The sequence below is a fragment of the Oncorhynchus gorbuscha genome, linkage group LG04 (genome assembly GCF_021184085.1).
Source record: "Oncorhynchus gorbuscha isolate QuinsamMale2020 ecotype Even-year linkage group LG04, OgorEven_v1.0, whole genome shotgun sequence".
Lineage (NCBI taxonomy): Eukaryota > Metazoa > Chordata > Actinopteri > Salmoniformes > Salmonidae > Oncorhynchus > Oncorhynchus gorbuscha.
Genome location: NC_060176.1, coordinates 26829774 through 26856142, shown reverse-complemented (window position 1 = coordinate 26856142; position 26369 = coordinate 26829774). Strand labels below are relative to the sequence as shown.

Genomic DNA, 26369 nt, shown 5'->3' with positions numbered 1-26369 from the left:
ACCCTCCTATCCCATTTGCTATAGATCCCCCTACACCTGAAGTACCCCCCTGTGTTCTAAATATTTGTAGAAGTCCTTGAAAAAGCAACAGTGTGATGGAATCTGAGGAGCACTTCATCTGCACAGAAGCACTGCAACCACACTCACCCAGTTGAACGTGCAGACAGACACACAGAGCACACAGATGTTTCAACAAGTTACTCAATTCAAACCCCTCTCACTCCCTGCTTCTGCCTCCAGTCAAACACAGCAGTCAGAGATGAAAAAGTTCCTGTGGAGCTTTGAATGGAGTTGCCCGTCATTTCTATCTTCTTCACATACCCTCTTCATCCTCTCTATCAGGTGGGACTTCAGGGAATGGGATGGAACAGGAAGGCCAGGGAGCTACTGCAGGAGGTCAGGGAGTGCAGGGAGAGGTGGGTTGGGGGTGGCACACTAGGGGGCGCCGTAGTGTCACTACACATCCACATGGGTAAGGAGTCTGGAGAGCCTGTGTTTTTGGCAGCTCCGCCCCTCAAGGTTAAAAGTACTCCTCTCCTCCTTCGGGGTTTGGCTCTCTGTGGAGGGGAGAAATAGTCCATCAGTATCACAAAAAAGTCTGGTAACCTAACAATCACATTCATTAAAATGACAAGGAGCACTGATAAAATCATGAGTCCCTTGTTCTGAAGAGCAATTTGTGAGAATCTTCTCATTAACAAAGATGGAGACAGAGTCTACAGCCCTACTTGTCTGGCCTCAGTTTACATTTTGTGGTACTGCGGCTCTTCTTGGAGGAACTGGGCGCCGGTCCTGTTGTAGTCCACCGGATCGGAGTGAACCTTGCTGAGGTACTTGGTGTTCTCGTGTTCGCCTCCGTGGCTGTCATGTGCCGACCGGTCCTCGGTGGAGTCGAGGGGCGCCCCCTCCGAGCCGTCCCCCTCCATCTTCAGGAAGCCCCCGTGACCGTCCTCCAACGAGGAGCTCTCGTCGTAGAAGAGTAGGCTGCGGGAGCGGACTAAACAGACACAGACAGAGATAAATAGAGGATGTTAAGTTAATCACTGCCTTGATCCTCCAAACACAACAAAGGAACATAGAACCATTCCTATATTGTAAAAAAAATGAAAAACAAACAGTAAAAAGTCGGTTTTTCTTTTGAAGAATGGAATGGTTTTAAGCAGGGCGGACATCTTTATTCAGCAGGTGTGTGAGTTTTACAGGGAGAACAACTCATTACAGCTTCCTGTGACATGCTGACTTCAGGTTTCTAAAGCAACCCAGCCCTCACCAACCAATTCTGAGTAGCCAGTAGGTCCATGTATGATTTCCATGTTGTGGTCATCAAGCTGAATATTATAATAGAAGGAAAGATATTGGGATTTCCGCTAACATACTCGCCTGAGTCTGTCGCTTTTGAAACACTACAAGATAAGATGTAACGCCACAGTGACGTGTAATTCAACCACACGATGCTCCCGTTGACATTATTTCTGGAAGTGCTGGTAGGCAAGCAACATGCGACCTGAAAATATGTGATATGTATGGGACAACAAGCTAAAGGCTTTGTGTTTGTCATGCTGTAGATGGTGGACTATTCTAAGTCAGGGTTTCCCGAACTTGGTCCTGCACGTTTAGTTATTTCCCCCTAGCATTACACAGCTGATTCAAATAACCAAGTCATCATCAAGCTCTGATTGTTCTAATCAGCTGTGTAGTGCTAAGGGGGAAAAAAAACGTGCACCCGTGAGGGGCCCCAGGACCGAGTTTCCTGAAACTCTGTTCTAGGTGACAGGTGAGGGGTAGGGGACATACCCTGGCTGGCTGTGTAGACATCAGCCGAGGGGAGGGGCGAGGAGGACTTCACGGTATGGGACAGGGAGGAGAGCTCAGGCAGACAAGGTACAAGGGAGCCCAGCACCAGGAAAAAGCACAGCGCCACCACCTGGCGGGAGGGAACCAGAAACCATCAACAAAAGCACATGGTCAACATGAGAACAGTGTGCTAGTGAGGTTCTGTTCTCCAGCTTTTGCCAGTTTGAGTTCATGGGGTCGCCTCTGTGTTTTATAGTAGAGTAGGCCAGGCCACAAGCCAGTGTCCCTGTCCATTGCTGTGAGTCTTTTCACAAACAAAGCGGTCGTTTTCCCTTTTTAACATGACGTGACTATCCAGTCCAAGGAACACTAACTACACAGTATCTTAGATCAGTGGGGAGCAAAGAAAACCCCCACATTTTTTAAATTGGATTTTGCATGTCTGGTGCATGTGTGTATCAGAATAAATAGTATGCAAAGTACCATAAGGCATGTTCCTGTTTGCGTTGAGGCCATTTTGTAGGATTGGGGCACTTTTCCTGTGACCAGGACCTGGAGTTTCTGGAGCTGCTGGAGTAGAGTTCTGGAGAGAGGAGGCAGAGAATACATGTTTCAGATTGACTAATAATACAACTGTATTCATTTACCGAATCTACAATAATGATCCTCATGTGAACTTAAAACGTTCTCCAGAAGAGCAGACTCTAACGACTGTCAGACATTACAATGATCCAGTTTAGCTCCAGCTGTCGGATAACACAAAGCATGCACCATTACACACACAAACACACACACAGATGACTGACAGTGACATTTCACAGAAATGTATTGTGAATCCCCCAAATAATCCCTCTCCATCTGGCTATTTCCGTGATTTTAGAGCGAGTACAAAGTCAACTAGGATTGAACATAAAATAAACAATTACAAAAACAATCATAATTGTCTTGCTCTTCTGAGCATCCAGGACATTGAAGTTCATCTCTGAGAAAAAGGATAATGTGAGGATAACACATTGAGGAATTAGAGCTGGAAATTATATAAGACGTCTCTATTTCTAGTGTGTGAACCAAGCTCCCACAGTCTCTCCCGCTCACCACAAAATACAAGCTTTGCCCAAATAGAAAGCAATTCAAAACCACAAGCAATGCAGACGCCCGCTCGGACTCTACCTCCTCCATACATTTCTCTCTCTCTCTCTCTCTCTCTCTCTCTCTCTCTCTCTCTCTCTCTCTCTCTCTCTCTCTCTCTCTCTCTCTTTAGACATTAATTACTGTATGTTAGACGAGCATGAGTGTTGGGTCAGGCTGCAATAAGAAATAAAACCAGGTGAGCTTTCATATTTTCACCACGAGAGGGAGCATGTTTTCCACTAATGGTAGAAAAGACATTTCCATTGTTAGCCTCCACATAACCCAAACACCATGAAACGATTTGCCATATCCACAATATGTGACTATAACCCTAGTATAAAGTTCAAATACATGCAAACAGCTATACTGGCATTATATTGGTCCTTTGGGGTACCCCAGATGCACAATAACAATTTACATGCTGTTAATACCAGAGATTGAAAATACAGTACATTATGATAGAAGAAGAGCTTCATGTTATGGCCCGATTGAATATGAAGGTGGTTATAATTTTTTTGTCAAATCTTAACAGGACAGTTCTCATGGAAACTCGGGAAAACGGAACATTAACGTCCCATGTGAGGAATGTCCATTGCATCATCACGTTTGAATTGAACCATGGTTGGTCAGTGCTTGCACAGTTGTGATCTATAAACCATATTGCTCCCAAGGGACTAAAATAGACTGTGTAAAAGAAAAAGAAAAAAAAAACACGAGTAGATCTTGACTGGGAAACATGTACATGAGTGACTCTGTGACACCTTCAACTTCTCAAGAGCAACCTTGGCCCTCCTCATGAACCAAACCTTTTCAGACGTCGTCAATTAAAGTACAGCAAGCGCCTAGTATCCAGCTAACTGTATGCGAGATGCATACATCACTAGTAAAAACATTTTTACTTGAGTCACATTAGGACAACAGATTGCTTGTTGGGCTGCCATCTCGCATTGACAGATAAGCCCATTTTGGCCCCTCTTTACCAGGCAAGGCAAGGCATATGCTGTTGGAACACGCGCCCCACACGTTGTTCCTAGCTGGCTCCTGTGTGTTCCATTTGGACTGCCTGCTAGGAGCTGAGTCAGCCTGTGGTTTCCTTCTCGGGCCTCAAATTATTATGAGGCCGATTTGAGTGAGCACTTTTTGTGATGGTTCACTCTGTGCTGTAATTAGGGAGAGGTATACTGTCACGCTGTTACTTTGATCCAAGCAACTTGAAATGCCTATTGTAAATTAGAGGCTGGCACAGTCTGCGATGCCTTTAAGAGTCTGTGTTAGTCTGTGATGCCTTTTATTGAGCCCAATCACTTGCACAATGGTCGACACTGTGAAAATGCCCCCACCTAATGAAGGAAGAAGCAGTCAAATCACAGACAGCTATCCTGAATAGAAAAAGTTATCCGAGACTTGATTGGAGCTGGCGGATCAGGGATGTGTCTAGCATCACTCAGAGCGTGCTCACACATGCACACACTCACACACACATAAAGTCTGTCACTCAAAGTCATGGCTCACCTGTTAGCACTCTCCAGTGTTTCCACCTTCTTCCACAGGTCACTGTTCTCAGATGTGTAGTTCTCCACCCTGTACGACACAAAGTCACATCCATACATTCGATCATGGCTATCTGACAATTTGGAATATACATTCTTGATAATCACAGACAACATGGGCTATTGAAATGCAGTGCTTGAATATTGGATGGGAACACAACACAGTCTGCGGTGATAGGAGGCATAATGGTAATGCTATAGTAACCTCTGTACCGCTGTAATGTATTTAGGTCTTAAATATTAACTAAAAAAACAACAATGACCATGAATGGAAAGTCGGGGATTTTCCTGGTAAGGAACAGTGATCTACAGAGGCCTTTGCTGGAATGGATTAAGTGATTGTGTGTGACTCAGATGGCCTTGTGTGACCGCATGCTTTAATGGACAAACGCCATTGGCATTAGCTAAGGAACAATCAAACAATGAAGGAGTGGAGAAATGAAAAAAAGTGGAGAACAGGAATGACGATGAGAGAGGAGGAAAAAAGTTGGCAGACAGGAAAGGGGAGAGTGTCCTGCTTTTACTTTTTCTCCAGGCACTCCACGTACTCCTTCTTCTTCCTGCGACTCTCCTGGGCAGATATCTAGACAGAGAAGGGAGAGAGGGATCCCCAAATCAATAACAGCTCATATGATAAAAGGGAAAATATTAAAATATTAATATTGCTGAAACACTACTTTGAGATTACAGGTAAAAAATTACATTAAAAAGTATTGCGGTTACAAATAGTTTTACACATTTTCTGGAAGCAAATCGTACAGTTTCTTTTGGACTGAATCTACATTTTACTTCCCGGGATGCAAGAGTGGGTACCTTATTTTTTATTTTCCTGCGAACCCTCTTCAGTGCCTTCTCCTCGGTCTTGGTGAGGGGCAGCTTGTTGGGTACGGGGTAACCTTCAGCGATCAGGGTGCGTTTCTCCTCCTCTGTCAGCATCAGGGGCCCTGAAGTGCCCTGTAGTTTCTGTGGAGAAATAAGGATTCATTTTATGAATTGGAGAAACTGTGGTACTGTGCGTATTATACTGTATCTGTACACCAGGGCAGCTCCTAATGAAGAGACTAGACTAGGGTGGCGGTCAGGGTCAGTGTGAGGATGTGGATATGAACTCCTAATATGTCCAGCAGCTGGGTTTGTCTGCAGCCCAGCTCATCGTGGGTGGCTCTGACTCTACTGACGGGAAGGGCTTGGAGCTAGGCCGGAGGAACCTCCTTCACTGATAGAGAACCATCCACAGCACAGCCCAAAGTCATCAGGAAAGGCAAACCATAGATCAGCCATGGGCTTAGATACTGTAACACTGCATGTGCACGCACATACACTGACTCACACGCACTCACTGACATTCACTCTCACTCACACACACTCACAGACTCAGGATTAGCATAAACATAGTTCCTGTTACTTACAAACAACTTGATGTACAATCTTTTTCTCACTTTCGCTCTGATTGGCACCATTACCAAAAGACAAAACGGCACGCTGCTGGGGGGTGTGGCGAGTGGGACGGTCTCAGTACTTACGTGTGGGGCAGTAAGGAGGGGTGAGGAGGATATGGCAGCGGAGGAGCGGGCCTGTAGGCGGGCTGGGCTGGAAGGGGGCATGGAGCGGGGGCTCTGGGATCCATCACTGTCACTGCCATGGCTGCTGGGAGGGGTGGGGGAGCTGCAGCTGATCATCTGTGTGTGTGTGGGGGGGGCAGAAAATAGGGTTCCAATGGTTATGAAATGCATCACTTGCAACATGACCCATGTGCTCAAAGCCTCAGCCCATCTAACCTCATGATGATACACAGTCCCTGTATAATGAGACAGAGGGGACAAAAGTCTGACTTCATCTGTCGTGTGGGATTGAGCTGAAAATAGTTCATTTAACTTAAACAGTGGAGAGCAGCGGTGCAAATCCAAGACCTCATAAAACGGTCAGTTTTGCCAAGACATCCATATTTAAATGGCAAATGACTTCCTGGACAGAGTCAGTTCAAACATAGAGACAGCTTAATTCCAGTAAGTAAGACAGCCAGTGCCTGCTCTTATTTTTATTGCTTGATCCCATCCTCCCATCCACTCAGTAGCCTCTGTGTAAGTATCTGAATGGAGCTCAGACAGGGATGGGGTGAGGACTGTGTTTTCTTAAGATATCTGTGCCAGGCAGAATTTCCCCCAACACAGTTCCCAAACACCAGGCCATACCCATGCTGGTATGACCCTTGGATTTAGTTTGGTGTGAGTCCAGAGTACACAGGACCCAGGTTTTATTCTGTTATTACTGGAAAGGGAGGCGAAGAATGGGAGAAAATGGACTTTGTCAAAGGCAGAGGCAGACACAATGCAGACGTTATTGTTCAGACTGCGCTCTGCGAAGGGAGGCAGGGCTAGACTGGACATGTGGTGCTGCTGGACTGTGGTTATTGAACATAAGATTTATGGTCAACCAGATGGGATTCAGTCTTATATGGAGGTATTCCTCTGCATCACGAAGGCCATCTCTGCAACCCCTGAACCAGTAAAAGTGTCTCTTTAACCGGGATACTGGAATCTGCAGGCTGGTGACTGAACAGGTCCAGCTGCGTCTCTACAGGTGTATCTGGTCAGTTCTATCTTCTACTCCAGTTGAATCCCTCTGTAGGTGAGGGTAGTCCTTCCCTGTCTCTCTGATACACTCTTTAAAATAATTGGGCAATATGGTGCTCCAGGCAGAAATGATGAAAAGCGAAATGCAAGATAGTATCTTGGTACATCAAAAAAAAGGCATTAGTGTGCAGAACAGAAAATATTGCCATTCTTGAGGAAGGGATAGAAAAAGAGAGGGGGGAGAATCTTACTTAGCTGGTTTGATCAACACCGGGGAAAAAAAAAATGAGCGCACTTAATCACCAGCACCACTACTCTAATAATATACTTTCAGATTAGAGTCTCAGTTGGCTTCTTCCGCCTAACTTCATTAGCAATTAGATCAGAAAATACTACATGAATGAACAGAGGCATTCTCGTCCTGTATGTGTAAGCGAAAAATGGGAAAAGAAAAGCGAGCAGGTTATAATTGGAAACACTTCATATCTGAAATGAGCCATCACTAATAGTGTTTCATAGTGAAATACCTATTAGGGGAAAGAACACATTATACATCATTATGTGTCACACTTGCTTGCAGTAATTGCTATTCCTATCTACCACAGCCTAGCCATTCACTTTCACAAAGATGGACTAATTCAGCTGAATAAGAGAGAGGAAGAACATGCCGACCACTGTCTGGAAGAATGGTGTGTCATCGGGAATACACTGTAGTGAGCCACAGTGACACACGCTTCATGTCAGGTTTTTCTAACCCCCCCTCCCCCCGTGTAAATAACACACTCGTAGAAAGGCACTATGGCGGAATCAATTGGAGGTAGCCGCCTGTTGACACCTGCACATAACCTTTAAGATGAGAGGTGGGATCTCTGAGTGTGTAAAGGTCTCAGAAGAAACGGAGGCATCTCAATAATTGAATGAATGGCAACTTAAAAATACCAGCTTTCTTAGAACCGCTGGATACATAAGCCCTTGAGGATGTTTGAATGCCTTTAGTGTCCTCTTGCTTATTGTCGTGGTTCTCACCTGAAGGGATGTTGAGGAACTGGTTCACCTCTCTGGGTTCATCTTTGATTGCAGGTGTGGGGTTGAGGTTCAACTCTTTGGAGCCCTGGAATAAGAGTATTATGAAGAGCTTAGTATTTGTATAGGACAAGAGACATTCCAAGTGGTTCTGACAGTAAACACATCCGAAGACAGTTCAAAACTATTTATATAACTGAAGAAAGGGAATTCATCTCCACCAATGGTTCTTGGAAGGGATCCAAGTGAGGACCATGTAGCCAGGACACTCACCATTTCAGACGTATAGAGTTCATTCTTACAGCTGGAACAAATCGGATGACCATGCCCTAATCCTAAAATATTCACAGATCTTTAAATATGCTATGAATTTGAAGATGTTCAAACTAAAATAACTCTTGTGAAAAGGAACGGTACTGTAGTAATGTGTGCTGGGCTACAGGCCTGGTAACCAGGGATAACTAGTAATAGCTGTGCCGGGGTTCACATCTGACTGCTAAGCCCCACCTCAGCCCCACAAACCATGAATTACTTCCATGGACAATGAAGCATGAGTCACCGTGCTGGTCCTGTCGGGGTGCACTGTGTGAATGGTTTATTTCCTCCACTTACAAACTAAGTTTATTTTCCTTTTAATAATCACATTTTGACCTACATTTTGTGTCAAAAATGTGATTTTAGGTTGCCGTTCCAGCCAGACACTAAACTCCAAATGCCAAATTCATAGATGTCCTTCAAACAGCTCAAGTTTTAGTCGAAGAGGAGAAAGCCAGGAGAGATCCCTATGGTTTATAAAGAGGCTTAGTCTTCCATAGCTCTTGACACGCAGGAAAAATGTTTTCCTTGGTAATGGATCAGGATAAGTTCTAAGTGATAGTTTCTATGGCTGCAGTTTCTTACTGTGTCCCCCGATGAGCTCCTGTGAGGTGGTGGGGCGAGGTTGAGAGGCTGGAAGCATGAGTTCCCCATGGAGGGGACTGTAGAGGAAGGCTCTGCCTGTTGATCAGGCTCCTGCTTTACCAGGATAGCTGTCAGGTCCTGGCTGAAAGACCACATTCCTTCAAACTCTGGGGAGAAGAAAAAGAAGACGTGGTAAACGAATTAGTTGTATGTCTCAAGGGATATCATTACATAACTAGTACTCTACATGAAGTAGAGTATCAAACCAAGAAGCCCCCCTGTGTATTTCAAAGGGACAGCTTGGGATACTACTAGAGGGGAGCAAGATTGGGTGACAGATCAGTGTAGATTAAAGCAGCAGGTGTGACGCACATCTACAGAATGGATCCTCTTTATGGTCCAGGGCTAACGCGAAGCAGCTGATTGTGAAAGCCAATAGCTTCAACTTTGAGGACTTTCTGCCTCCGAAATGAATTTCCTCCTCCGTTAATAACCTCTGTGAAGATGGCAAACAGTGAGAGGCCAGTGAGTACAAAGCCTCTCCTGAAGAGGGGCCGTCCTGCAGTTTCAAAGTCAGGAGTAAAAGCACTCACAACCAGTGGTCCTCGTTAGCAGCCTGTTTTTTCCCCTTTATTTGTTTGCTGGCACCCTGATTGGATCGATAAAACATTACAGAGGCTTATAAAAAGGTAGTAAGCAAGCTTTCAAGTTGTGCTCCTTAACAGAAGACAGGTTGGGGTGTGGGCGAGATTCCCATGGCGAGGAGGGGAAAGGGAGCAGTGGGAGACTGATTACGGTGAGGGTGTAAATCCCTCCCCCACTGGGGTTTTATGTCCACAGACTTCACCCCACGGGGGAAACCCAAAGTGGCGTCAAAATCTTCAATCCACTCAGAAAAGTCTACTGTATTGGCAACCTTGGCAACATACTAAATTGTCCACAAGGAATAGATTACATTTTTACTTTGCCAAACACAATAAATAATGGACTGTAAGATGAGTGAAATATTGCAAATACTTATTTTATGGTCGTGTAACAACTTTCCTTTGGATTCTACATCAACAAGTCATGGCTTGCAATACATTATGATAAGGCCTTGGCTTTTCTGTGGGAAGATTCAATCGGGGAAGCAACCGGATGCACTGAATGAATGCGACCAAGGACACCACTAACTCTAATTGGCATGTCATCACAAATCATTAATGCAAACCAACAGCACGTCCATGTCATTTTATGTACAGTATCTAGACAGTAGCTCACAACTCATGGGATGTCATGGCTACAGCCTGCACATACCCATGAGGCCATGTGTTGTGGCCTTGAGGAACCATCGGGATTGCCTTTGAAGTTTACAGGCAGGTCAGTACAGTTAGTCGGACTCCCCTCACTCAGCATCCGAGTGGATTGGGGCAGGGCCTGGGAGCTCATTAGCCAGGCTATGAGAGGGGATGGCAGTTTTATCTTCACACATTACACCTAGGTGGAGAGCAGTAAAGCAGCTAGACACCCCCTTTTAACAGCCAACCTCTTTAAAAATGGGCATTTTACAGTGATTGGGGCAAAGGGGATTGGGAATCAAATCTGCGTTGGCAGCAGGGCTCTCTGGGTGCCTCTGCTCTGTCGACAGTTTGGGAACTTGACTGCTATGGTAGTGCTGTGCATCAACATGCACACTTTCATGTTGACATTCAGTGAAAGGAATGTGTGTGGCCAATCATCCCATATGAATCCATTTCATTAGATTCCATCCATTTGTGGATTCCATCCATTGTTCCATACACCTTACTGGGGATCCCTGTATACTTTTTGAGGCCAGTGATTTAACAGTGATTTCCACGTGTGATACTGTGGTTTTTAACTCACTGTTTAGTCCAATGTTATGCATTCAGTCCACCCTAAGCCTTGTGACGCAACCGTATCTAAGAGCCAAGGCAGTTGTCTGTGGCTCTCAGAATAGGTTGCCCCCCCCCCCCCCCCCCAAGCAGATCCCCCTTTCTTTCTTAAAAAAAAAAACTTATGGCTCTTCTTTTCCCTGGCCCCAAGCACAAGGGAAATAAAGGAGAAACATTTGCAGCTTGGAGTCATTGCAAGGGCTGCAGAAGCCACATGATGTGTGTGTGTGTTTGTGTGTGTGTTGGCTGACTGCCTGGAATTCCCTGACTTGCTTCCTTGATTCCTCCAGGGTGGGCAGGGCTTGGCTGGGAGTGTACTATGTGAGCTCGGCTCCTTGGATGGGTTCTCTATGCGGCACGGGAGCGTCGGGAGATAGGGCAGGAGCGGAGAGCGCGGATACAGATCTGATACAGCTATTCTAGTGACGTAGGACTTACACTACTATCAAACTATAGACAGTGTACACCTAGCAGTCGTGTCGGTGGAGCTCTTGTTTTTGTCCTGAAGTAACATTTAGCCAAGGCATTGTGCTGTAGATGTATTGCTTCTTGTTAATTTTGGTCAAAGCATCAATAAATTGCCAATTAGCTTCACCATAATAAGGTGTGTGGGTTTCCGGGAGAAGGATAACCTACTGATGAACAAGATCAAAGAAGAAGGACCAAAAATCATGCTTTTCATACCTGCTTCCTCATCCATTTTGATGGACATGGAGGGGCTCTGGGGGGCCGAGTCTCCGCTCAGGGAGTAGCTGTGTTCTTGCTGGATGTCAGGGTTGGGTGGGTCCATCTCCATGTCCAACAGTGGGTTCCTGTCGGCCAGGAGGTGGTCATCAAAGAAGCTGCTGAACAGCTCGTTGGAGAAGTCCTCCATCTGCTCCGAGAAGTGCTGCAAAACAAAATCACCAACAAAACAGTCATCACATCAGACCGTCTTCAATCAGAAAATCATGTCAATCGAATCCCATACCAGAATATACAAATGTAGACCTGCTCTTTGAAGTATGAGTCGAACCATTTCAAACATGCAGTCCTTGGGTTCTATGCATTAGGGCACCAATGTCTGCTTCAGTTTTTCCACTCCACTACTTTAGTTTAGCTAGCAGACAGTGAGTCACTGCTGGTGTGCAGAATCAGAACAGCTCTATTAAAATCCCTAGGGACACAGTCTGGTACTCTGGCTGTAGTGTTCTAGATAACCCCTGTATTCCACATCACAGACCAGTTCACATTCACTTTCTCTACACTCCACCTCCTCTCAAACCAGCTATGCCTAATGAATCCCAACAACACATACCACTAATTACATGTCATACACAATGACCAACATGACTAGCTGTAATTAAAAACAGGCCAGCAGGCTCCACTCGTTTTCCCAGATGTGTAACAGCTATGCTCTCAAGACTTTATATCATCCGTGATATGCAGAGGGGAAATACAATCAAGGGATTTTATAATCGCTAGAGCTGTTATAAAAATGCATTGTTACAACGGTAAACGTAATGTGAAGAACGCAGATTATTTCAGGCCCAGTATCTGGTTGGGGAAAAAAGCATTTAATTACAGATCAGAAATAATAGAAAACCCCATAGACGGCAGCGGCACTGTGGAGTCAATACAATGACTGTACTAGTCAATCCAGAGTCCGAACAGCTATATGATTTGCATTGAAGGACATCACTATCGCAGACATGTTGAGACATGTTGAATCATCCTGGAAATAAGAACACTTGTCGAGATTTGTGTTTCATTTGAACATATCTACACCTTTAGTTACATCAATTGCACATAAATGCTTGCTTCTGGGTATGGCTTTTGAAGGTAGGTTGACATTAATCACAGTGAAGAGAATTCCAGAGCCACCATCACTCCAACTCTTACCAAAGTGATGAAAGTTTTTCCATGTCCCTCACTAAGTTGTATTTTTTACATTTAATTGACTTTACCTTTATTTAACTAGGCAAGTCAGTTAAGAACAAATTCTTATTTTCAATGACGGCCTAGGAACACTGGGTTAACTGCCTGTTTCAGGGGCAGAACGACATATTTGTACCTTGTCAGCTCGGGGATTTGAACTTGCAACCTTCCAGTTACTAGTCCAACGCTCGAACCACTAGGCTACCCTGCCTCCCCATACTTGTATACCTTTACAAGTATGAGACACACGCAACTATTCACAGTACAGCGACCTGTGGGGCAGTTTGTTTGCTGTAGAGGGGAGTGTCTTAGGTGTGACCTGTAACCCAGGCATGAGAGCTGCACAGCTGTCAAACAAAACACAGTGTACGCCATGCCACAGCACCAAAGACATCCCCATTTCACTACCTGCTGGGCCTCTCACACGCCTAAACATTGTGAATTCTGTGACAGGAAAACGAACACAGATCAAGCCCTGGCCATCTGTGTGTTCCCACAGAAGGCTGTATCATTAGACAAAATATCTACATTTGCTGATAATATTTAGGCCTAACAGATGAAATGATCTTGCTGGAATCAATTCCAAACAGTACTACATATTCACCCTACTTGTCATGTTCTCATGATAAGGATATGGATAACGTGCAAGGGAGTATATAAAAGGCTCACTCTCCTTAGTTTACTCCTACATTATCTATGTACACAAAACTTAACCGGATATCAAACACCATTAAATAGAGCTGATGTCGGTTCGAGAGCAGTGTATGCTTAAAGAAAAGCACACTGGCAATACTAGATGATCCGGCTTATTTACTTGATGCAACACCATTGCCGTCAGCAGGCACACTAACGACTATGGCTGAGTGCGCAACAGGATAAACAGTCCCACCCAGACCCTTTCATCTACAGCAGGAGGTTCCTGTTGTGCACCGTGTGCGACGGATGTGCTTGCGGCCCGAGATAATCCAGACTGAACTGAGTGATGTGTTTCACTGCCAAGCCAAGAAGAAGGTGGCCATTATGGTGGTTGGAAAAGACAAACACAATCACAATGTGTATATTACACAGATAAATCGTTGGTTTTTGTAGGCAGCAGGCTGTAGCCACTGGCAGAATTTCCCACGCAAATTTGAAATTGAACAAGCCTTTTAAAAACGAACAAATACACAAACAAATTGAAAACTATTCAATAAAGTCGACACAATATAATTTAAACGCATGCTCCCGTGGTAGAGTGTCTCTGTACTCTGGTTCAGTCTGTGATGGTGATGGTGATAATGATGCAATCCCTCAAAAGTAGAGACGGAGAATTTCAGAGGCAGACAGAGGGGCCTTTTCTCCCTTGTGGCACTTAAATAGTCTTTTAAAGAGACCCAATTACTGAATTTGGGTCATACTTGGGACGGAGTAAAAATAACATTACACTTTTTCTTGTTGGAGTTACTATGACGATTGTTTGCACATGAACCCACTAGAAATGTAAGCCGGAAAGTCAAAAAGATCACAGATTCTTTGGGAGTTGCCCCTCATATGACATTTTCTCTAGATTGCTAATTATGTTTTGGCTAGAGCACCAGACAGCGGGCTTTGAAGTACACCAAGTCATACCAGGACGGTACTTGCATGCATAATGACTGAGGAAATATTTTAATTCTCCGCTTAGAATGAGACAGAGAAAGCTTGCTTTTTGAACAGCAAACAGGTAATGAGAATTCATTATAGTTTTGGCACTCAAGTTCTTCTCTCGTCTATCATTTTAGTGGTGATGATGGCAGACAATAATTACAGAGGTCTGTCAGAATGGGATGGGAAGAGAAACACACTTGAGGGAAACATGTCTTCCCTGTCTGGGGTGGAGAAAAGACCCTTTCTGCTGCCCCAGATGTTCCCTCAGCCCTCGCCGGCCCATCTCTCCAGCTGGGGCAGCTGGTACAGGTCTGGACAGACAGGAAGCCCCATAGAGGGGGAAGGGCTGCTGGGTGCTACTCTTTCTGGAAGACCTCTCATTAAAACGCTCTGTGGCTGAGAGAGAGAAAGATAGACTACTATGCTATAGGGAACCGAAGAGGTTAAAATGTTCCAGAGCAACTCGACTCCCTACTCTACATCACTGCCTGAGCAATCAGGCTCCAGAGCATTGTCTGTGCAGATACCTAGCAGCCCGTTTAAACGCTTTGCCCTTTAAAGCCAACTATGATAATAGATGCCAAAAATGTTAGCGCCACTGCAGTTATGGATTTGGAAACCAAATATTGTATTTTTAGAAACCACAGGCACAGGGATAAATGTACAGATTTCTTGGGAGTATTGTACTAACTGTGATTGAAACAAGGAAAGTGTTTTGTTTGGCTTGTTCAGAAGGGGTGGAAAGTTACCATATCTATCTGAAACAATCTAGACATTCTACCACACACTAAATAAGCCCTATAAGCCTACCTACCCTCTTGTCATTGAAGTGGTGCTAGTATTCCTAGCAAGGCATAATCATATCAAGTATTGCACTCTCTCCTGGCACACAGTATCACATTTGGTGAAAAGAAAGCATAAAGAAATGTCTATGCAGTAGACATAGTAAACACTGCACTGAAGTCAAGCAGCTCATGGTAATACCAATGTGCTTCTCAGCATTGCTTGTGGTGATACAAATACTATGTCAGCTCTGTGACCAATCAGAGCAATGCATGCAAATTAGCCAGGCGCTTGCAGAAGGAAAACTGGAGTGCAAGGTTCGCATGGAGAAGCTCGGCAGCAGGAGAAAATGTGCGTTTGTAAAAGGAAAAATAAATCGGCCAATAAAAGTTTGGGCCGGGGACCCAAGCCAAGAAAGCTGCTAGACTCTCAGATCTGCAGGAATGGCTGTTATGCAGTTCAATTGTGGCCACTCTGTGGAGATTTGCCCTTGTTGCTGTGAGAAGATGAAGAATCGAAGCAGCAGTTAATACAGTTTGTTCTTATAAAAACAATTATTATTTGAAGAATTGTGCTTAAGGATGCAGTTAAAAAACTGAAAATCAACAGAAAAGATGAGCACAATATGACTGTTATGATCTGGACTATGTTAAGTTCGACATACAGGAAGACTATCTAGAGGACACGCGCTACATTAGTACAGGCGAGGAGGAAATTACAAGCGAAAAGCGTGCGCGTTCAAATCAGCTGTGATCCGTAAAGTTTTGACAGCTTGACCTAATCTGACCTCCCATTGAAAAACCTCTTAAGTTGCGTGCAAACATTAGGATTTGAGACTGCTGCATCCAAATGTTCACATCTGCAACTTTAAGGGCCTGGTCACATGTCTTCTCTTGTCACATTGCCGCTGGCTCCCAAATTGGACCAGATGCTGCAAGATGAGCCTGATTTGCGTCTGATGCTTTTAACGACTTACAATTGATGTGCATAATGCTCAAGTGTACACACCTGAAGCCCTTAGGATAAAGGTACAAGGAGGTTTTGAATGTGTCCCCTGATTCTCACCTACTACCTGCTGTTTGGGGAAGACATTTGGAAGTAGCGCTTCTGTTTAAAATCAGAATTACAACGATCTCCAACGAAACGACATATGTGTATTAGACACAATTTACATACTGCTTGACATACTGTATTACGCATGTAATCACTGGTATTTCCAAAGCTCTCAAATCAACCAGACTTGACACTCACTGACTCCTGCTCCTCACTGAGTCCAACATTTAATTTATTCATCTAGTGTTGAGGCAGCAGTCAGAAGTCCCATGGCCTGAATTTCCCTCTGCATGAGCAGCGAGGGAGCACCCTAAAGTATAGAGTAGACCTATGAGCTCCCATCCCCCACGTTCCCTGAGTGGAAAGGCCTGGTTTCTTCATTCCAGTGCAGATGCTTTCTTTAGCAAGCAGAGAGGTTTGAAAACCACAACCACTAGAGACAGGCTTCTGTGTCACACTCTGACTGGTTTCCTGACCTTTAAGGGATTGTTTGGATCCATTTAGAGTCTGTGATAGATTAGAGGAAGCCCAGAAAATATTATTGTTGAGGGGGGATCACCTTCTCACTGAAGCTCCAGGGTCCTGAGAGTCTGGAGTTCTACTTTGCTGTGGCATCTGTGGCCAACCAAATGGACTGCAAAACTCAAGTCACTTTAATCACTTCTCAATATTATCTTCAGCTTGCAACCTCACAGTCCCAACCATTCCCTCTCTGACTGTTTGTACCCAATTTCCTGTGCTCAGCTTGGTCCTGCAGTCTGTAATTTAGTTGCTGCTTTTCCTTTTCATTTTTTTCTCCCACTCAAGACAATGACAATTTCTCACAGCCAGTTGCACTAATAATGGACCTTAGTACACTTAATTGACTAGTCTGAACTTCAAGTACTATCTTCTTTAAAAAACTTATTTGGGATCGGTGTCCTGTCCACGGGACGGTTGAGCTAACATAAGCTAATGCGATTAGCATGAGGTTGTAAGTAACAAGAAAATTTCCCAGGACATAGACATATCTGATATTGGCAGAAATGTTAAATTCTTGTTAATCTCACTGCACTGTCCAATTTACAGTAGCTATTACAGTGAAAGAATGCCATGCTATTGTTTGAGGAGAGTGCACAATTCTGAACATGAAAAGGCACATTTGGGCAGCCTTGATACAAAAGCTGGAACAGAAATGCAATGGTTCATTGGATCAGTCTAAAACTTTGCCCGTACACTGCTGCCATCTAGTGGCCACAATCTAAATTGCACCTGGGCTGGAATAATACATTATGGCCTTTCTCTTGCATTTCAAAAATGATGTTACAAAAAATACAAAAAAACGGTTATTTTTTCTTTGTATTATCTTTTACTAGATCTATTGTGTTATATTCTCCTACATTACTTTCACATTTCCACAACCTTCAAAGTGTTTCCTTTCAAATGGCACCAAGAATATGCATATTATTGCTTCAGGACCTGAGCTACAGGCAGTTAGATTTGGGTATGTCATTTTAGGTGAAAATTGAAAAAAAGGGGAGGATCCCCACCATTGGAAGCTTTGAAAGAATTTACAGCCTTGTTCCAGCAAAGGTTAACACCAGTCTACAATGTTGACTCGGTCTGAGAGAACCAGCGAGGCAAGGTATGAATGAACTGTGGTTGAAATGGGTCAGGGAACAGGAATCCAACTGTTATATTTGAATCCAATTCATATCAGTATGACAGTCATTCAAAGGTGACTAACCTGTGGCTAACCTGTATCCCCGAACATTGTGACTAATCTGTCACATTGTGACTAACCTGTATCCCCGCACATTGACTCAGTAACAGTTCCCCCTGTATATAAGCCTCGTTATTGTTATTTTGTTGTGTTACTTTTTATTACTTTTTACTTTAGTTTATTTTGTAAATATGTTCTTAATTTCTTGAACTGCACTGTTTGTTAAGGGCTCGTAAAGTAAGTATTTCACGGTAAGGTCTACACATCACTAATTGAATTCATTTGGTTGCTTATATGGAAAGTGGATTTTCAGACAGGTTTTGTCTGACAGGTATAGCCAGTCCTACTGCTTCAATAGAGATGTGTAGGTGGATACGACAAAAAGACTTGCCTAGAACTGTCCCTGCTATGTCTCCTGAAAGCCTCTCCCTGAAATCTATCCCTGAATGCTCCATCCTAACAATGTGTTCCAGATTAAGTCTGGCTTCTTCTGTTCTGCTGTTTCATTTACAGAGCTGGTTGCCAGAGACTTCAACAGAGGACTGATTTACAGACTGAGAAAACTGCCCACCAGCCTTTCATACAAGATAAAATAGATTAATTATACATATCTACTCAATAAGCCAAACAACTCACAGCTCCATTTAGTACCATTACGGTTAGTCGGAAACCACAAGGAAAACATTCATAAGGTGACCTAAAATGTCATACCAGTGTGAAAATAACCTGCAACAGATTGGTACAATGCTGCAGATATATGACTCTTTGTAAGCTTGGAGGATGGGTGGGTACTTCAACTACAATGGGCATTATCCTCTTATTACACGATGATAAACAAAGTGATACCTTCAAGGATGTGATGAGAAGGAAATGGGTGAAGGAAACACTCATGTCGATATAAGATAAAGAACATGAGAACTTCCCTGAAAATAGGCTATAGGCTCACCAGAACTTGGTCCAATTCAAAATTTGTGGACGCTCCTATTACTCAGATGTCTAAATCAATATACTATTTCGGAAAGGCCCATAATATAGCTGGAGGCTCTATTATGTAATCTATTTCAAATGAATATTGATAGAAACCATATCATTTCTAGTTCTAAGATGTTATATAATTCAAATTTTCATGGGAGTACAGATTTTTTTTTCTTCTAAGAGCAATAGACATGGGCACGATTAAAAAAACAAAACAAGAATGACCGGCATTTTTAACAATTCAGTGAGGACAATATAAGAGACACGCACCATCACCAAAGATAAAACACTAACTGGTTTGACAGTACATGCTTTCTAAATTGATCACAGCCTGCAACTACCACATGTTAGAGCTTATTTCCAGGGTGTGTGCTCCGCACTTGACTGAAAGGCACCACCACGCCTTTGATATTCACCTCAGAGACAAAGTTGAAGGGCTGATACTCGCAAGGACCTTTTAATGCTTATTAATCTTTCTCATGACATCTTAGTTTGTCACGTATCTCTTTATTGATCCTTCCATGACAAACACACATCAGTATTAGAGGTCGACCGATTATGATTTTTCAGCGCCGATACCGATACCGATTATTGGAGGACCAAATAAATCCGATACCGGTTATTCAGACTAATTTGAAAATGCATTTGTAATAATGACAATTACAACAATACTGAATGAACACTTATTTTAACTTAATATAATACATCAATAAAATCAATTTAGCCTCAAATAAATAATGAAACATGTTCAATTTGGTTTAAATAATGCAAAAACAAAGTGTTGGAGAAGAAAGTAAAAGTGCAATATGTGCCATGTAAGAAAAGCTAACGTTTAAGTTCCTTGCTCAGAACATGCGAACATATGAAAGCTGGTGGTTCCTTTTAACATGAGTCTTCAATATTCCCAGGTAAGAAGTTTTAGGTTGTAGTTTTTATGCTATTTCTCTCTATACCATTTGTATTTCATTAACCTTTGACTATTGAATGTTCTTATAGGCACTTTAGTATTGCCAGTGTAACAGTATAGCTTCGGTCCCTCTCCTCGCTCCTCCTTGGGCTCGAACCAGGAACACATCGACAGCAGCCACCCTCGAAGCAACGTTACCCATCGCTCCACAAAAGCCGCGGCCCTTGCAGAGCAAGGGGAACAACTACTCCAAGTCTCAGAGTGAGTGACGTTTGAAACGCTATTAGCACGCACCCCACTAACTAGCTAGCCATTTCACAGCAGTTACACCAGCCTAATCTCGGGAGTTGATAGGCTTGAAGTCATAAACAGCAGAGCTGCTGGCAAAACGCACAAAAGTGCTGTTTGAATGAATGCTTATGAGCATGCTGGTGCCTACCACCGTTCAGCCAGACTGCTATATCAAATCATAAACTTAGTTATAACATAATAACACACAGAAATACGAGCCTTATGTCATTAATATGGTTGAATCCGGAAACTATCATCTCGGAAACAAGACGTTTATTCTTTCAGTGAAATACGTAACCGTTACGTATTTTATCTAACGGGTGGCATCCATAAGTCTAAATATTCCTGTAACATTGCACAGCCTTCAATGTTATGTCATAATTACGTAAAATTCTGGCAAATTAGGCGTCCCAAACTGTTGCATATACCCTGACTCTGCATGCAATGAATGCAAGAGAAGTGACACAATTTCACCTGGTTAATATTGCCTGCTAACCTGGATTTCTTTTAGCTAAATATGCAGGTTTAAAAATATATACTTCTGTGTATTGATTTTAAGAAAGGCATTGATGTTTATGGTTAGGTATACATTGGAGCAACGATACGCACCGCATTGATTATATGCAACGCAGGACACGTTAGATAAACTAGTAATATCATCAACCATGTGTAGTTAACTAATGATTATGGTTGATTGATTGTTTTTTATAAGATAAGTTTAATGCTAGCTAGCAACTTACCTTGGCTTCTATTGCATTGGCATAACAGGCAGGCTCCTCGTGGAGTGCAATGTAATCAGGTGGTTAGAGCATTGGACTAGTTAACTGTAAGGTTGCAAGATTGAATCCCCGAGCTGACAAGGTAAAAATGTCGTTCTGTCCCTGAACAAGTCAGTTAACCCACTGTTCCTAGGCCGTCATTGAAAATAAGAATGTGTTCTTAACTGACTTGCCTAGTTAAATAAAGATGAAATAAAAGTGTAAAAATGTAAAAATTAAATATTTTTAAAAATCGGCCAAATCGGTGTCCAAAAATACAGATTTCCGATTGTTATGAAAACTTGAAATCGGCCACAATTAAATCTGCCATTCCGATTAATCGGTCAACCTCTAATCAGTATATACCAGGGCTGCCCAACCCTCTTCCTGGAGATCTACTGTCCTGTAGGTATTCAGTCCAACCCTAATTTAGCAGTTCTGATTCAACTAGTTAAGGTCTTGTTGAGCAGCTAATTAGTAGAATCGGGTGTGTTAAATTAGGGTTGGACTGAAAAGCCATAGGATGGTCGTTCTCCAGAAAGAGGGTTGGACAGCCCTGGTATATACAGTACAGTGCCTTCAAAAAGTATTCATACCCTTAGATTTTTTCAAAATGGGATTAAAATGGATTTAATTGTCTTTTTTTGTCAAAGATCTACACAATGTATCTGCAATGTCTCTGCAATGTCAAAGTGGAAGAAAAATTCGCCCAAAAATGGTTTTCATAGAAAATAAAATATTAATATATTTTGATTAGATAAGTATTCAACCCCTTGAGTCAATACATGTTGGAATCATATTTGGCAGAGATTACAGCTGTGTCTTTCTGGGTAAGTCTCTAAGAGCTTTGCAAACTTGGATTGTACACTATGTGCCCATTAATCTTATATTTTTCTTTCAAGCTCTGTCAATTTGGTTGTTGATCATTGCTAGACAGCCATTTTCAAGTCTTGCCATAGATTTTAAGCCGATTTAAGTCAAAACTGTAACTAGGCCACTCAGGAAATTCAATGTCCTCTTGATTTAAGCAACTTAGGCTGCAATAAAACTAATAACTGACTGATACACTATTATATACTAGCATTTAGTCTGAATTCATTCAATGCTTGATTGATAAAAGAGGGTATCAATCAAACTACCTCACCTCACACCTGATCAAGTTATAGAGTAGAATCACCTTATTGACCACTTAAAAGTGGAAGTCTGTAGCAGGGGTTTACGCTCCTTAGCGGAAAACACATGTAGCAGAAAGTGTCAATGATTGTGAAGAACTAGAGCCAGTGGCCTGCCATTTTGATAGACTGGTTTCTTTTGCATGCATACATGCATTTTCAAAATATTACATAACTTTGTCATAGCCATCCATGATGGACTGGCTCCAAAAACAGCAGTAGAAAGCTCAGCGCAATGAGTCCCTGTAGGAACCTAGTGGGAAGGAATGCAGCTAGCTGATCCCTTTACCTCCTCCCTCTGCCAAAAACTCCTTTCCACCCCCACTCTACATTAGTGTGTCTCGACTGCAAGGCCTTGACTTGCTGGAGTTTTATGGCATGCCCAGTCACGCTCCATCACCTATGAGCAGAACTAGCCGCTGGCTTGTGTGAGACGCGGGCGTGTCGGCCAGTCACCTGCCAGCTGGGATCCCCCCTCTTCCACACAGACACACAGACACACAGACACACGCTTGCAGTGCAGCACTTGCAGGTGCCGTTCTATTCTGTGCATCCATATATAAGTGAATATTTAACTTCTGCAGTCAACTACAGTATGCTTACTGACCTTTTAGCCGATAGGAATTTCTCTTGTCATTCAAATACAGTGGGATTGAACAGACCAGCCAAATATGAAGATAACCTGCGAAGTCATTGCAGGCTGTAATCCATGTAAAAGGAATGAACACCCTCTGACACATTTCTAAAAGTCGCATCATGAGAATATGCAAATCTCCACCCATCGGCATCCTAGTTAATGTGGTCACACTCTGATCTTAAAAGCTACACAATAGCCTGCAGCTTATCTGATTTACCCACCCATGCAATTACCTAAAATGTAGGGTAAGTGCTTGGCAAGAGAGACATCAAAAGCAGCATACGAAAACTCCAAGACAGCCATTGAAATTCTAACTCCAAGCTATAAATATAAAAGTAGCACACAGAAACCTAAACAGTTGAAACCCTTAAATGACCCACCTATATTTAAACCTCCATAATAGTTGGTAAAACAAACACCGCCTATTACTTGCCTCCCCCCACCCTTCCTCCAAGGCTGTCAGTGTGTAATTTTGCTGTAATTTTTAAAGGCATAAAAGGGTTCTTTCACTTGAAGAGGCCCCGGCCTGAGCCTCATCACTTCGGGCCTACAGAGGGGCTTCAACAGAGGGCTGTGCAGGGGGAAGCAGTGGCAGACCGGTGAGGGGTGCACGCAGCACACACACAGGCCCCCATTCACTCTCACACAGCACTGAGACAGCAGTCAGTTGCTAGAATCTGAACGTATTCACACTAAAGACAGACTGGTCCTCTCCTCCCTGTCGCTGTCCCCTAGAAATCCTCCAACCACAATCAAGCCATTGAGGGCCAGGGGCCAGGCTTGATACATACCCTCACAGCTGGGAGAATGTGGAGGGACATCTGGGTCTATTATAAGTCTGTCAAATCCCAATTGACAACACCTTCATCCTCAAGTGTACCAAGCGCATGACTAGCTGAGCTGATGTGCTGATTCAGTGTGAATGCCATTATGTCACATGATTTCCCATTCATCTGTGTGAAGCATTTCCAGTTACACTTCTTTATGTCCAATAGGTGTTTGGATTAGATTAAATGTTGACCCATTGGGGAGTAGTTAAAGATACAAAACACCACCACTCTCTCCTCAGAAGAACGAGTAATCATGGAACATTCAAAGCCTAATGGGATCCTTTCCAAATTGCTCACCATTTCTCCAATAGCCCATTGGTTGGTCCAGTTTTCCACCACCTTGTAACAATGATGTACTCCATCTCTTTGTGGTGGGGTTGCTAGTCTTGGTACAGTTGAACATTTTCCAGTTACATTTACTCTTGATCCCTGTGTGAAATATGCTGAATATTTAACTTAACTAATAAATGAGGAAGATATTCTTATCGGCAGACTCAATAGCCTTGGTTTTTCTAACGACTGCCTCGCCTGGTTCACCAACTACTTTGCAGACAGAGTTCAGTGTGTTAAATCGAGGGCATGTTGTCCGGACCTCTTGCAGTCTCTATGGGGGTACCACAGGGTTCAATTCTCAGGCCGACCTTTTTTCTCTGTGTATAGTATCAATGATGTCGCTCTTGCTGCGGGCGATTCCCTGATCCACCTCTACGCAGACGACACCATTCTGTATACTTCTGGCCCTTCCTTGGACACTGTGCTAACTAACCTCCAAATGAGCGTCAATGTCATACAACACTCCTTCCGTGGCCTTCAACTGCTCTTAAACGCTAGTAAAACCAAATGCATGCTTTTCAGCCGTTCGCTGCCCGCACCCGCCTGCCCGACTAGCATCACCACCCTGGACAGTTCCGACCTAGAATATGTGTACAACTATAAATACCTAGGTGTCTGGCTAGACTGTAAACTCTCCTTCCAGACTCATATTAAACATCTCCAATCCAAAATCAAATATAGAATTGGCTTTCTATTTCGCAACAAAGTCTCCTTCACTCACGCCGCCAATCTTACCCTAGTAAAACTGACTATCCTACCGATCCTCGACTTCGGCGATGTCATCTACAAAATAGCTTCCAATACTCTACTCAGCATACTGGATGCAGTCTATCACAGTGCCATCCGTTTTGTTACCAAATCCCCTTATACCACCCACCACTGTGACCTGTATGCTCTAGCCGGCTGGCCCTTGCTACATGTTCGTCGCCAGACCCACTGGCTCCAGGTCATTTATAAGTCTATGCTAGGTAAAGCTCCGCCTTATCTCAGTTCACTGGTCATGATAACAACACGTTCCAGCAGGTATATCTCACTGATCATCCCCAAAGCCATCACCTCATTTGGCCGCCTTTCCTTCCAGTTCTCTGCTGCCAGTGACTGGAACTAAATGCAAAAATCACTGAAGTTGGAAAATTTTATTTCCCTCACCAACTTTAAACATCAACTATCTGAGCAGCTAACCGATCACTGCAGCTGTACATTGGCCATCAGTAAATAGCCCACCCAACCTCATCCCCTTATTGTTTTTATTTTATTTACTTTTCTGCTCTTTTGCACACCAGTATCTCTACTTGCACATCATCATCTGCTCATTTATCACTCCAGTGTTAATCTGCTAAATTGTAATTATTCGCTCCTATGGCCTATTTATTGCCTACCTCCTCATGCCTTTTGCACACACTGTATATAGACTTCCTTTTTTCTACTGTGTCATTTACTTGTTTATTGTGTTATTGGCTTGTTTATTGTTTACTCCATGTGTAACTCTGTGTTGTCTCTGTCACACTGCTTTGCTTTATCTTGGCCAGGTCGCAGTTGCAAATGAGAACTTGTTCTCAACTAGCCTACCTGGTTAAATAAACATTTTAAAATTTAAAAAATTGTCTTCAATTCGATCAGAGTCATTTATTGAGGACCATCATAAAAGTGTGATAGTTTTCACATACGTCACAACAGTCTTTACAAACGCACTGAAGCCGGATGCATGAGCAGGATCAACTCCAGCTAACACGCCCACTTTAGGTCCGGCACGATTGGGAAAGAGAATTTGCTGAATTACACAGCTGAGCAAATAAAACAGCAATAGTCTACATGCCGGCTGTTTATCTTTCGTAATCGTTGCTGACACGCATGTGACGAACCCAGCAACTTTCTCTGACGCGCATTGGATATTTGCAGTGTAGTCTCACAGCTTAATTCATCCATAAATCAGTTTATTACAGCGTAATTAACACATCTATCACAGTCGAGACAGAAGAACACTGCTGACACTGTAGACATTGAAGCATTAATTGCATAGGCTATGGGCATGCAAGCCGAATAATATATTTTAAAAATATTGGGAATAACAGCGACACACGATTTATGCTGCATTGCAGCTTGTCAATCACTATTTGCGTAGAGATTAGTGTTGATAATATGTAGAATAGAAAAAATAACATCTGCACCTACCACATTGTTGAGAAAATCCCCTTCATTCAAATCCTCAAGGTCCAACAGGTTGGCACTGGGGAAAAGTTTATCCGGGGCGAAATTGTCCAGAATGGTGTCCATAAGTGCAATTACTATAATTAAACTCTATGATAAAATATATTTTCACAAAAGCAATAGAAGGTAAATAGTGAAAAATGTTAAAAACCGATGACAACAGCTGTTTTAGGCTACTATGTTCTGAGCTGTCTCTTATACAACTATAATTTTGTTATGCATCCCGCGACTCAATAGGTTGTTGTGCTTATTAAGATATGATTTTAGATTTTATATGAGTTGTTATGATGCGAGGTGTCCTCTAGTTCAATCAA

At 43.1% G+C, this 26369-nt stretch overlaps 1 protein-coding gene across 1 annotated transcript; it reads right to left on the bottom strand.

Moving 5' to 3' along the window:
• On the bottom strand, positions 1 to 26369 carry LOC124032963 (cyclic AMP-responsive element-binding protein 3-like protein 1). Its single transcript, XM_046344907.1, has 13 exons — positions 26020 to 26369; positions 11548 to 11752; positions 8972 to 9138; positions 8075 to 8159; positions 6779 to 6876; positions 5999 to 6154; positions 5289 to 5438; positions 5000 to 5058; positions 4438 to 4506; positions 2278 to 2377; positions 1795 to 1924; positions 748 to 997; positions 1 to 557 (listed from the first exon to the last, which is right to left on the bottom strand). Exons 1-13 carry the CDS (start codon positions 26119 to 26121, stop codon positions 521 to 523), a joined length of 1608 nt encoding a protein of 535 aa, XP_046200863.1. The 5' UTR covers positions 26122 to 26369; the 3' UTR covers positions 1 to 520.

What these genes read in the sequence shown, in the direction of transcription:
- LOC124032963 (XM_046344907.1), bottom strand. Translation starts at nt 26,121, where the DNA reads ATGGACACCATTCTGGACAATTTCGCCCCGGATAAACTTTTCCCCAGT. An exon ending in CCCTCCTTACTGCCCCACAC is followed by an intron (nt 5,439 to 5,998) that starts GTAAGTACTGAG and finishes ATTTCTCCACAG; the next exon opens with AAACTACAGGGCACTTCAGG. An exon ending in GAGCCGCAGTACCACAAAAT is followed by an intron (nt 558 to 747) that starts GTAAACTGAGGC and finishes TCCCCTCCACAG; the next exon opens with AGAGCCAAACCCCGAAGGAG.